Consider the following 13,425-nt stretch of genomic DNA (forward strand, 5'->3'; position numbering starts at 1 on the left):
TTCTCTTTAATTATTCCATCTGCCAGGAGAGTGTGATGCATTTTAGAATCTGGGTGGTTTAGTTGTTTAACCTTTGAGTTTTGGAACTGAATGGGATGACATATTCTTCATTTAGCAGAACAGGCTAAGAAGAATTATATACTCCAAGTGATAAGCTTGGAACTGCTAAAGAAATACCAAAATCCAATTTTTTTCCTCTCTCTAGTCATCTAAACATCCATTAGTCTCTTGAAGGGAACTCATAAATCCTGCAAATTCAGTTTATCTGAAACCAACTCTAACAGTTGTCCTTCCTACTAATCATGTTTTATATCAATTTTATATTTTTCAATATTCAATAAACATGTCTTGTGCTTACTGTACTTGTTAGTAAGTGTCTGCAGTATAGACTGTATGAGGACAGTTATTAATCAGCCATTTTGGATGGCTGTAGGGTTAGTTTAGAAAGTGTATCAATTTATCTTTTTTATGTTTTCTTCTTTGTTCTTTCCATTTATCCAACATGGAATTTCTTCCGTCCTTTTTTTGGTTTATTTCTACAAGGGTATGTCAAAAAGGAATTTAATATGTAACACAAAAAAAAAAAAACAAACACAAAAAAAAACCCCACCACCCAACAGCTGAAAGAAAAAAAACACACACCACCCTTTGGGTTTCATTCACGAAGAGATCCTTTGCATTATGCCCTCTTAGATCTGCATTAAAAAATAACAATAGAGGGCATTATCTAGCAGTGCTGCTTTAAAGCAGTGGATAATTTACACATTAAAGTGAGATGTAGGTTTAAAAGTAGGAGTGTAGTATTGAATTAGAGTTAAGAGTCAGAATGATATAGTCCTGTATGAAAATGGTCTCGGTTTTCTGGGGGTATTGTCCTTCTGGTGTAATGAGACTTGCAGATAACAATCAGGGACTGTGGATAGATCAAGGTACAGTGATACATTGAGAATGGCACAGAAAGTATTGGCTCTGGGGAAACAAATGGACGTGTCTGCTAGATAAACAGCATTAAAATTTTCTCTTCATCACCAAAGTCCAGGCCTCTAAAGATTAATAATTCCTGAAAAATAGTGTATTGGGCTTGCATGGCAAGGTTTTGGTAGCAGGGGGGCTTCAGGGAGGGCTTCTGTGAGAAGCTGCCAGAAGCTTCCCCTGTGTCTGACAGAGACAGTGCCAGCTCCAAGACACCCACAGCTGGCAAAGGCCAAGCCCATCACAGATGCTGGTGACACCTCTGAGATAACAGATTTGAAAAGGGGAAAGAAACGCTGTGCAACAGCAGCTGGAAAAGAGAAGTGTCAATATGTGAAATAAAAAGCTCTGCAAGCACCCAGGTCAGTACAGAAGGAGGGGAAGGAGCTGCTGTGCCCCTGCAGCCCATGGGGGTCTGTGGTGGAGCAGATCCACCTGCAGCCCGTGGAGGACCCCACGCTGGGGCAGGGGGGTGTCCAAAGGAGGCTGTGACTCCGTGGGAAGCCCGTGCTGGAGCAGGTTCCTGGCAGGACTTGTGACCCCAAGGGGGACACTCGGTGGAGCATCTCATGAAGGAAGTCTCACTGGAGAAATTCATGGAGGGATGTCCCTCATGGGAGGGACCCCATGCTGGAAGGAGAGGGGATGAGTGGGAAAAGTCCTCCCCATGCAGAGGAAGAAGCAGCAAAGTGTGATGAGCTGACCATAACTCCCTTCCCCATCCCCCTGCACCGAAGGGGAGGAGAAGGCAGAGAGAATTAGCAGTGAAGTTGAGCCCAGGATGAAGGGAAGCACAGGGGGAAGGTGTTTCATGATTTGGTTTTATTTCTCATTGTCCTACACTGATTTCATTGCCAGTCTTTCTAATTAATTTCCCCAAAGCGAGTCTGGTTTTCCTGAGATGGTAATTGCTGAGTGATCTCTCCCTGTCTGCATCTTGACCCAAGAGCCTTTTGTTATGTTTTCTCTCCCCTGTCCAGACAAGGAGGTGAGAGATGGAGTAGCTTTGGTGGGCACCTGGCGTCCAGCCAAGGTCAACGCACCACAAATCCTGACTTTTAGAAGAATTTTTTATCCGTGCTACCGTCGTACTTTTATGGGCTCACGTATTACAGGGAGGCACCTGCCATTTATCAGCATGTTAATGACTAGTAGTTATGTGTCCAGATACTTTGTAACCACTGGGCTGCCCGACAACAGAGGTCACTGGAAGACAGATGACTTACAAACTGGTTTAGAGATCTCCTTCACTTTCTCTTTTTAAGATCACCATCAGGGCCTCAACTACTCTGATATTTCCGCATCGGGATTATTGCCCCCTCTTTAAAATTCCTCAAGTCAGGAGGCTCCCATGATTTACTGGTAGTCTTCAAACAAAAAAAAAAACTTCTTAACAGAGCATCCATTGATTGCTACAGTTATTTAAAGGCTAACAATAAAAAATCATAGACTTCAGTCTCCATCAAGGCAGAAAGGAAACAATAATTGCAATTTGCAAGCCTCCTGCCGTGGGTAAAGCAGCTCAGGATGGCAGAAAGGGAGCTCTGCAATTTCAGTGGCTGTCACAGCTGGGTGAGATGTGCTGATTCATTCACACGTCACTCCGTGATAAGACAATTTGTCAAGGTGAAAAGATGGGTGTGAGGTAGACGTGTGCCCAAGGAGTATCAGCTCTGAGGAGGACCACCAGATAGAAGCACAGATATATGGGAAGCTCTACAGGAGTTTATTTGGTGACTGCTGCTCATGTCTCTTCAGGTTGACAGGCCTCAGAAGAAAAGACTTTTTCTGTCTCTGTAACAGCAAGTAGTATGGTTTCTTACCCTGTATATTTTTCCATACCAAAGTCTTGGATTTAAAAAAAAAAACACCAACAAGTAATAAGGGTGTTAATGTGGTAATGTACATTATTCAACTCTTTGTTTTGCCAAAGAAGAAGGAGACATAGGGGCAGCCAAATCTTTTAGAAGCATCCTTCCCCTTTTATCAAGGGCAGGGAGCAGTCCTGGGAGACTTCTCTGTATTAAGAAATCAATAAGTAAAAATGGGGATGTGAACCGTCAGATTCCTACCTTGGAAAAATGTTTGCCTTTGGATACTATGCCTTTGGGACCTTTGTGAGGTCCCATCAAACCTCAGCCAAGCACCTCTGACTTCCTGCTGTTCTCCATTCTGCGTTCTCAGTTTGGTAAGGTGGGGATTGGTGCCACTCTCAAAGAAAATCAGTGGTGCCATAAATCAAGAATGAAACATGAGTGCCTTTCTCTCAGTTTTTAGCAGCCCCAGAGCTGAATTTCCCTCTGGATTTAGAAATACACGTAGGTACATATGGACTAATCACCGTGAGACAATGTGCAAATAGAAGAGGACATGAAAGAGGAGCTGGCTGCCAAACTTGATGATGGATTAGTCTGAAAGTCATTTGCTCTTCCCCAGCATCACACACACAAGGACTAATACATGCATACATGGAGTATTCATCAGTTTACTTACCACAGGTCTGATTTTGCTGTTGTTGAATTGAAAAAGAGCTTTTCCTCTGACTTTACTGAGGTGTAGATTTAGCCTATTGTATGTCAAGTTAATTCATTAAATGTAATTCTGTATTGTCTCTCCTTTTTTCAGAATGCTTGAGGATGATCTGAAACTCAGCAGTGATGAAGATGACAATGAACAGGTAAATACATCTGATATAGAAGCATAGACCATATAATCTTAGAGATGTTTCATTGGTTGGATCTGATTGTGTGTTGCTTTACTATATTTGCATCAAAAGCATTTTGGGGTGCTGCAGAATCCATAATCCTAAATCTTGTTTGCGTCCTTCCCATGGGAGGAAACTTATTCTCACAAAGGAATGCATTTGGTCAGTTTTGTTTGTAAACTTTGTGAAGTGGATTAAATGAAACCAAAACATGCCTTGCTAACCTTGGAATTAGGGACCACACACGGCATCACCCGTGTCAGCCAACGTGTTCTGAATTTCTGTCCTCCATGGTACCAAGTTAACCAGGGAACAGCTTTCTGGAAGTGGGTGTAAAACGACCCCATCAGACCACCAAGACAACTACAGAGTTGGTTTGCACTTTGCAGTTCATTTATACAGTTGCACACAGGAAGATTGGGTCCATAGGTTTTTGTTCCAGTCAGTGAGTAAAGGGTTGGGAGTCCACATCCAGTAGTCCAGTGATTCCCATTTGTGAGAGGGAAAAATCCTCAGCATGTAGCTGTAAATCAATACTGAAAGTCTTTCAGCCTACTTGGGATGTTCATGAAGAATCATTTTCAGAAAACTGGCTCGTGTCATTCTCTATGCTTCCCACTTTATAAATATTTATGGATAATACTGGGAAAGAATGCTGGTAAAATTCATATTCTCAAAATTCATATCAGAAGAAAAATGAAACTTTGGGTCAAAATCATACTTTGTTTTACTTTATATATGCAATAGGCTCAAGTGTTTAAACGTCTGCAGTAGAGAGGAAAGTAATGCTATAATTCAGCATAGGATCATCTGTTCAGTCTGGGAAATGTTAACAATAAGTGAGTCTTTCTTTCTTATTTATTTTTAAATCACCTAAACGTTCTCCTTCAACCTACCTAATCCATCCCTTAGGGTCATGCCAGGAAAGATTTACCTTCTGGTGAAAACTGACCCCTTATTCATACAAGTATTTTTTAGCACTGAGTTAGACTTTCCTCTGAAGCCAAAGGGTCAAAATCCTGTACTTGTGCAATGTGCTGTTGTGCAAACCTGCTGGCTTATGACACCATCAGGTTTTCTGATCTACTGGAAATTTGCCCAAATAGTCCTGTAAAATGGCATTGTGATACTGAGATGCCAAAAATACAGAAATAGAAATAAATTATCAGGTAGCAGTTACTGTTGTTTTCCTCAGCTGCTCCTCATCAGACCTGTGCTCCAGGCCCTTCCCCAGCTCCATTGCCATTCTGGCAGGGAGAGAAAAGATTAAAACTCTCAGCTCAGAGGCATTCTAACAGTTTACACAGCATTTCTATAAGGAAATGGAATTATTGTCTTTACAGTCTGTATGATTTTTTTTCTGCTATAAGCTTGCACTCAATGTGAAACATGAGCTAGCATTTACTCATTTTTATTAATAAAAACACAGTAGGTAAAAATCAAGTTTGTTTCCCTGATTTCTACTCTTGTTCCAAGGAAATTGAAATGCTTTGAGAACAGTGGTCAGTAGGGAACCCTAGGATTTGCCCTTTGAGAATTGCTAGGGACCCTTTATCTTTTACATGGCAGGGCAGTAGTGACACTGATCCATAGATGCACTTTGATCTCAACTTTTAGTGAAGGTCTACAGTATGGGGAGAGAGTTTGATCTATCAACCTGTCTTCTGAGACTACCAGTAGTCCATTTGTCATGGTGGAGGATTGTTAGGAGCTTGGCTGCAAGAAACAAAGCTCTTCTGTCTTCCTCCCTCACTCGTTTGAACGAGCACCCTTATTTATGAACTGTCTTGCAGTTATTTAGGGGTCCATGGGCCTCACACTCTTTCAGGTGTTGAACAGCTCCTTCCTTTTCCCCCCACTGCTGAGGAGGAACCCAACACACACAGTAGCTCTGGTCAGTCATGTAACTAAGAAGCTGAGCTTGATTTCTGGATAGGATAGGAACTACCAGGTTGAAGTCAGTGGAGGGTATTTATTCTATAGATATTATCAGCAAGGCTGTCACTGATCGTGGCACCCAACTTTGGCATTCACCTTTCAAACCTCATTTTGAATAACTGGCAGTTGCTCCTAAAAGTTATGAACGTGCTTTGGAGAACTCTCCCTAATATAAGTGTTAGGTCTCTTTTGGCTAAGGCACACATGTTGATGGCCTAGGAACATATTCCCAAGAAAGGAGGCTGTACACTTTAATTGCATCCCAGAGGGCTTAAGAGGCTTCAGCAAGTGAGAGCTGACTGGAAAACCAACCTGCTAGTGACAAACTGCTGCAAATTGCATAGAAACCTTGTGGTTTTGTTTTCCTGTTAGCCTTCTGGCAGTTGTGGGCCTGATGCAGAAGTTGTCAGGTGAATTTCTTTGGGCTGTGACATGCAGGAGGTCCAGTGAGGTGTTCACTGCAGGTCCCTTCAGTCTTCAGGTCTGTAAAGCTTTGGACCATATCGATCATGGCAAATAGAGCATGAGGCAAGTTACAGTCACTCCACCCCAAACTCCCGTTACCAGTTTTTGGGCCTCTCAAGGAGAGACTCATTTGCCACCTGCGTCTAACACATGTAAACACAACCCACAGTGTCTTCAGTGCAGACACTTTGGAGCTGGGCATATGACACGTGCTTTGTCCCATAGACAAAATGCTGGTTCTTACGTCTCATTGTGGATGATTTGGGATTAAAGACACACAGAAAACGATGGGTAAGATCTGGAATCAATTTTCATTTACAGCTGAGGAGCAGTTATTGATGCTGTGCTCACAGTTCAATAAAAGATCTAAAGATACAGACCTTGTGTTTCTCTTTCAATATAAGCAGCATAATCAGTGTCAAATGTTTTTACAAAGAAAATTGTATTGACAGTTTTATTAAAATTGCTGTCTTTAAAGTTTTAAGTTATCCACAATTTGACCCACTTGAATGATTTTTAATATGCACGCTGACCAACCCAATAGATTTTTGTGTCACATATTTATACCAGGTACACATCTGTTTAATGTATTATTTGAAAGATTCTGTTACATTTAAGCATTGCCTGGATTGCAAACTCTTGTGGTATTGTCACTGAGAGGAATGTTGGAACATATATCAGTGTTGCATCCAGGAGTCCTATTGCACAGTGTGCTCAGATTGGCTACAAAAGACACAGTCAAGGCAGATGACAGGCATGCTATTAGTAAAACCATTAGATGACAAGGCATTTCAGAGATGCTAATGTTAACACTCTTCTCTGAGGAAGGACAGAGCTTTTAGATGGCTTTATTACTCTGTGAAAAAAAATACATCAGAAATTAGGAAGAGTAGTGAAGGTTCTTAATTAGTAGCTCAGTTCAGCTAAAAGAGCTTAGATAAAACACAGGTTAGTATTTTTGTTCTCTGAAGCACCTCTGTATAATTCAAATTAGCTTTGAGCTCAAAGGCATCCAAATGAGTTGTGCCTGGATACAGTATTTTAAGTAGCTGAGGTGTACCCAATTTTCTTTAACCAGCTCCTCTTTGTTCTTCTGCCTGAGGAATAAGTCCTGTTAACCTTTTAAATGTGTACTTAATTTAAAGCACATTGCTAGCATTCTGTGTGTTTTTGAACCAAAAAAACTTTGATACTAGTTACAGACCTGCTCTATTTTCAGTATTTTATGTGTAGAGTGGCTTTGGCAAAACAAATCAATCAGATGTTTTTTCTTTTCTATTTGATTTTTTTTCTTCCTTCCCTTAGTAATTACCACTTTATTGCCACTTCTCTGATAACCCTACAAACAGAAGGCATGCATGTAATTCATGGCCCTGCTCTTTCATTTGTATTTTACACAAAGATAATTCTTTTTTGCTAGGTTAGTATTAGGTAGTTCCATTCAAAATGTGTGACTTTTGAGTCTAAAAAGGTGATGAGCCATAGGCTGGGCTTTGAATTCTTAAAATGCCTGCTGAGCTTTCAAAGCCTTTATTCAGGTTAATTTTTTTTAAAGTTTATGAAGTTATGAAGTTCTAAGGCATAATATGCCTTCATCATATCACGTAAACACTTTTGAAGTGCAACAGTGACCACTTTCCATCTAACAATAGATATCCTTTCCTGTTGTGTTTTTTCCCCATTTTTTAGCTGCATCCTGAACAAGCTGTTTACCTCCCCAAGGTTTCTCTACATTTCCATTTACTTTGTTATCAGCAGAAAGGCTGAAGAACAGCTCTTCAGTAATGACATCAATACTGCACACACAGTGAGAGAGGTCATCTTGTCAAAGCTATAGAAAAATCAGATGGATTAGGATGAAACTAGGTGCAAAATAACTTTGATAGAGTCTTTTAATGTAAACAGTTTATCTGTCACTGGGTTCTATTGAAACCCCAGAGAGGTGCAGCATCAGTTGTAGCCACAGCAGCATGTGTTGTGATAAAGAACACACATTCCAGTGTTTGAGATCCGCAGTCACATTTTATAATTGTAGGGAAATGTTTCCATTAAGCCATTAATGAAAACAGAAGCTGTTAGGATGATACAGTCGTTCTCCAACCTTGTCAGTCTTTAACCATGAAAAATCCTTTCATGCAGGTATGTCCCTCCTTGCTACCTCAGTCCACTTTAATTGGTATTCAAATTATTTTATTCTCCACAACATTAGTTGAAACAGCAATGTATCATCAACTGTAAGTTAATACTCCAGCTTCTGTTAGGCAAACCTTTGGTGGTAGGAGATTTGATGACTGATGTATCTAAGGTTATAATTCACATGGTAATGAAATAGGTCTGTGTAATTTGTTTATTATCAGCAGAAGCTTTCAGTAACCACTCTGAGATCTGGGCTGAGCTTTCTGCAGAAAGCACTGGAATACATGGTGTTATCAAAAGCTTTTAAGTCGTTCAGATTCGCAGAATCACGTGTAATTTTTTTCCACACGTGTTGTTATTTTGGAGGTCATCCATCAGTGAGGAAGGGGATTAATACAACCCTGAGGAAGAATGGTTGCTGTGGAGTGCACAGTACTCCAGATCAACAAGGAGTTTGCCCCTGCAGGCTGCAGCCCTGCTCCTACCTGGGCTCTGAGGCAGCAACTGCCCAGACTATCACAGGAGCTGGAGCAATTGCTGTTGAGATTAAAACCAGACTTGGCCATGCCGTCTTGTAAAAAAAATCTGAAGTCTTTGATACCTGCAGGCCGTCTCAGTGGTCAACACTCACTAATCTGACCACACAGGACACATTTATCTCCCTTTTCTCCTCCAAAGGGGAGAGTGTGATTGTTATCATGAATGTCTTGTGAAGCATTTTGGTAAAGAATGTGTCTGGCTTTCTTACACTGACCATCTGCAGTGTCACTCTTCTGTAAAAGCCCAAGCAACCATCTGTGAACTTCAAAATCTGAATTCCTGGGAGTTTTTTACACCGGCAGAGGATAGTGCTAGTGCTGGGTTTGAGACAGGGGGGATTGCAGAAGGCTGAAGGAGGAACTCGTAGGTGACCAGAACAAGTGTAAAGTAGGTGCTGAAAAGGGCATGATAAATCCAGTAATTAGCTTCTGTCAGCCAGAATAAGGGGAGAAGAAGTGAAAGTTGATCTCCCCTGGAGATATTCCAGGAGGAGAACAGTAATGAAAACTAAACACCTTAATTTTTCTTACGATGAATTCATCTGCCACTGCAAGGTTTGCTGGGGTTGGAGGTGCTCCGTTCTGTGCTGGCAGGATGAATCTTCCCAGAACAGATCTGCCTGTGCACAGGGACAGGTCAGGACCACTGTGAGACAGTGCAATTGATTTGAGCAGGGTGCTCTCATGGAGAGTGTGCCTGCTTTACAAAATTACCAATTTCATGGCAATACTATTACGTGTAATTTTTGGAGCTGTGCAATTTAGTAATTGGCTAAGTCAACTGAGCAATGTACTAAACAGGGCCAAGGTCAGCAAAGAGTTATTTCATGTGTGTTTGCTTCTGTTGTCTTTGCTGCCTGCTTGTAATAGATTTAACATTCAGTATGGATGTAGTGTTCGGTATAAATTAAAATCCTTAAACTCTTCAGTACTGTGCAGGAAATAAATGGTCAGGACAAACAGTAGCACCATCAATTCACTGCCCCTGCTGGTACTCTGTGACTCTGCCCTTTTGCTTCTCAGGTCTAGGGAACTATCCATTTGTTTAGAGTGGGGAGAAGACTAAGGATAGGTTGGACTCCCAAAGGAATGAGAAACAGGCCTTTGCCACAAGGAAAATCTAAGGGCATAAACTGCAGATAAGATTTCTGAGGTGTCTGCCTGTTTGTCTTTCCATTTTGACACAGAAAGTTATATGGACGTTGCAAATCAACAATTGGATATTACATTCTAGAAATACACCTGGTGCATCTGTCTGTCTATCTATCTATCTATCTGTCTATCTACCTGTCTGTCTTTACATACTGTATTTATAACACCACAGAATATCATCCCTCTTCAGGTTAAGTTTCAGGGATGCAAAGGATTGCTCTCCTGCTAGAACTGGGAAACTGAAGAACACCCAGGTTGTTGTGACTGTCTGCAGCTGGGCAGTAAGGTCACAGGGTGTTCTTTGAAACAAGCCTTTTGCTCTTTATTTCTTGAAGAAGTTTAGGGAAGACTTTTTGTTTCTGTTATAAATGTCTCCCGACCTTTTCTGTGTTTCTTTTGCCTCCTCAAATTTTTTAATCGTGCAGTTAACATGTTGAGATGCAACTGTGGAGTAAACCTAACGAATACTGGATTTTTTTATTATTTATTAGCCATCTGGAGGCTACACACACATTTTAGAAAAATCATCAGTAAATAAGACGATGACAAATATTGAGTTTTATTCCCAGCTACACTTTTCTCTGTTTCTTTTAAAAAAATCCATATAGAATAGTTTTTCAAGAATTGGAAGTGGCTGCATTTTTCATTGCACACTTCCTTAGTTTGATTTCCACCGTTGGCCTGATGGAAAACAGGGATTTGGGAAAAAATGTTGACAGAAGCCCACATATCTGTGTTGTTGCTCAATTAAAAGCATTTTGCTTACACCAAGGATGAAGGTGACTCCTAAACCACAGACAGACTGTTTTAGATTTGGTCACTTCAGCTCTGTTTTTCATTTTGCCCAGCCTCCACTGCAACAACTGAAATGAAATTTCCAGTATTTCAGGTGTTCCTGAGCATCTCTCTGTGAAGCCATGAAGGTTACTGCATTGCTCAAAGCAAAGATGAGGAGCTCTCTGTGGTTCATACACAGCAAGAGTTTAATGAACCATTCTGATTTGTGGATACCACATGCTTGGTGACTTGATATTTCAAAAAAATGGGTTTTAGCTGATCCATCCCACGTATTTGACTTCTGAAGGAAAAATACTCATCTTCTAAAATAATAACATGAGAAGGAGAGTATCTTCTCCATTGTTTTTGGTCCTGGATACAGCGTTGCTGGGCTTTTTGTCCTCGAGGTGAGACAGAATCGAAACATCACACACAGAATCTCAAATACAAGGTTGCCAACTTCATGTCAAAGGCAATTAGCAAGAAAGAAATACAATCTCCTCTGTTGACATTAGGGGACAGGTAGAGGAGAGTGTAACCAAGGAAGTAAAGAAGGAAGGAAAACAAGGAACACAACACACATATTTATACACATACTGATCTGTCAGCCCTTGGGTTTGGGCTCTCAGATTCTCAGCACAGTCCTGGATGGTTTGTTTGCTACACACCGTGTTCTTCTCCTCCCCAGGAAGTTTTATTTAGCTCTATGTCATTACAGAATCAGAGCACAGTGCAGCAGAGTTGATAAGTCATGGTTCTGGGTTTGTTATTTAGGATCATAGATGAGGAATTGTGTATGGATAAGAGCATGGTATAACTTCCGAGACAAATTATAATCCATAAGGAGATATGGATATATAGATATATATAGCTACATATATAATTCAACTTATGTGGAAAGTATCTTTGTTTTTATTTGCTTTGAGGCTCAGCAATTGCCTTAGGTGGCTGATCAGTGCCTCTGGACTAAGAGGCTGAGGAGGCATTCTTACAAAAATTTTTTTTTCTGATCTCAATTTCTCAAAATCAAACAATTTTCCATGAAAATCCTGGATTTTCTGTTATGCAGTGGAAAATATTTTTCTTCTTTGGATAACAGACACTTCCCTTGTAATATTTCACCAAAAATATAATTTACCTTTTGCAGATGCCAACTATTTCACTTTTTTATTTGTAAGCCATCCTCTTGTCAGTTCATTCTCATCAGGGCTTTGTGATGTAGGAAAGTTGTGCTGACTGGAATACTTTTTCTGGTTCTTTCTGTCCAAAGGCCAGTCAGCTAACTGATAGGAATGAGGAAAAGTATGATTTTTCCCATTTTATATTCCTTATGTACAATCTGTAAGCAGTTTTTGCCTATCCCCATGTTTAATCTTTTGTAATAATTAAATACCTTCTAACAAAATAAGTTTATGGGTAAATCATCACTGCAGAAAGCACAAGAAAGCACAATGTAGGTGGTTTCTTACTAATGGTAAAACAACTAGCACCAAAATCAGATGTAGAGGTAGGAGTCATTCACAGCTACAGAAATCACGGTAAAACATCCCTGGGCAAATATTCTCTGTGTCTTACTGCTTTCCATGTATTCTTCATCTTCTTCCTTCTCATTCAGCACTGGAGTCAGCTGTTGAAATAAGGTCTCAGAGAGCAGAAGCACAATTATAGAGAGGCCATAATTGTTAAAAAAAAATCAGAAGAAAATTACAAATTAAAGTAGAATGATTGTCTAGTTCACACTGGCTTCCATTTTCTAATCATCCTAAATTATTTTAATGCATGTTTTCAAGCTCAAAATTAGCAAAGGTCCCATGATGTAATTCTCCTAACACCCATTGACTATTGCATTATACCAGTCCAAATTCATTCCAATCTTTTGCTGCATCATCTCTCACTTAGGGCACATATTTCATGGTTTAGGGACCTCCTACTTGCTCTGCTTCTAGATAGTGCTTTTAATATATGAAGTTTAGGAATCATGGCAAAGTTAAAACCAGTTTCTTACTTGTAAAGGCCTAGATAAAAAAAATATAAGATTAAAAAAAATAACTCTTAAAACATGTTTGTCTTTGAAATACCTTAAATTAATAATCAAAAGCTTGCATCAAGTCTAAAACAAATCAAACTCAGTCATGAAGATGAGAAACAGGAATTATTAACTGAGTAGCGAGGCTGATGGAGACTCAATGAGATCATTTTGTTCAAAGATTAAAGGCGATGAACACTGAAATAGTTGAGGAGGACGGCTACGAACACATCTGACTGGAGCTGCTAAATTCAGTAATGATCAAAAGTTAATTATCAAAGCACAGAGAACTACTCAACACAGACAATTTGAGTCAATAGCTAAGCAGCCCAGAAAAGAAGTAATTTGGGAGAAGTATTTTCCTATAATGAAGTTATATAAAAGACGTACATTTCAAAGAAACCTGCCTAAAACAAGATTGCATTCTTCCTGATCAGAGAAAAATAATTAGCTCTAATTGACAGACCTGCTGCACACCAAATATTTTCAAACAATATGTTTCTGCATCAAAGCTTAACGTGTAGAGTTACTCAATGTCACTTTGATTTTGCCTTCCTTTATCTTCCGCCACTGGGCATGCTCGTGATATCACAACAAATACGCTTTGAAAAATGAATGAGCAACACCTGCAAGACAAATAAAAGCAAAAGGACAGATCCTGGATTTCTTTCTCAGATGGAATCCCTGATGTGTTCTGTGCTGTGTTTAACATCACC

At 40.0% G+C, this 13,425-nt stretch overlaps 1 protein-coding gene across 6 annotated transcripts in view; it reads left to right on the forward strand.

The window, feature by feature from the left end:
- Nucleotides 1-13,425, forward strand: part of AFF2 (AF4/FMR2 family member 2) — a 329,690-nt gene that overhangs the window by 233,189 nt on the left and 83,076 nt on the right. For all 6 annotated transcript variants that reach the window (XM_027882169.1, XM_027882168.1, XM_027882172.1 and 3 more), the window contains one exon: nucleotides 3,598-3,649. In XM_027882169.1, the coding sequence (XP_027737970.1) occupies nucleotides 3,598-3,649 (52 nt within the window). The remainder of the gene's footprint in view (nucleotides 1-3,597; nucleotides 3,650-13,425) is intronic.

Source organism: Empidonax traillii, unplaced genomic scaffold, assembly GCF_003031625.1.
Source record: "Empidonax traillii isolate 1590-97213 ecotype Southwest subspecies unplaced genomic scaffold, ASM303162v1 scaffold102:size1114253, whole genome shotgun sequence".
Lineage (NCBI taxonomy): Eukaryota > Metazoa > Chordata > Aves > Passeriformes > Tyrannidae > Empidonax > Empidonax traillii.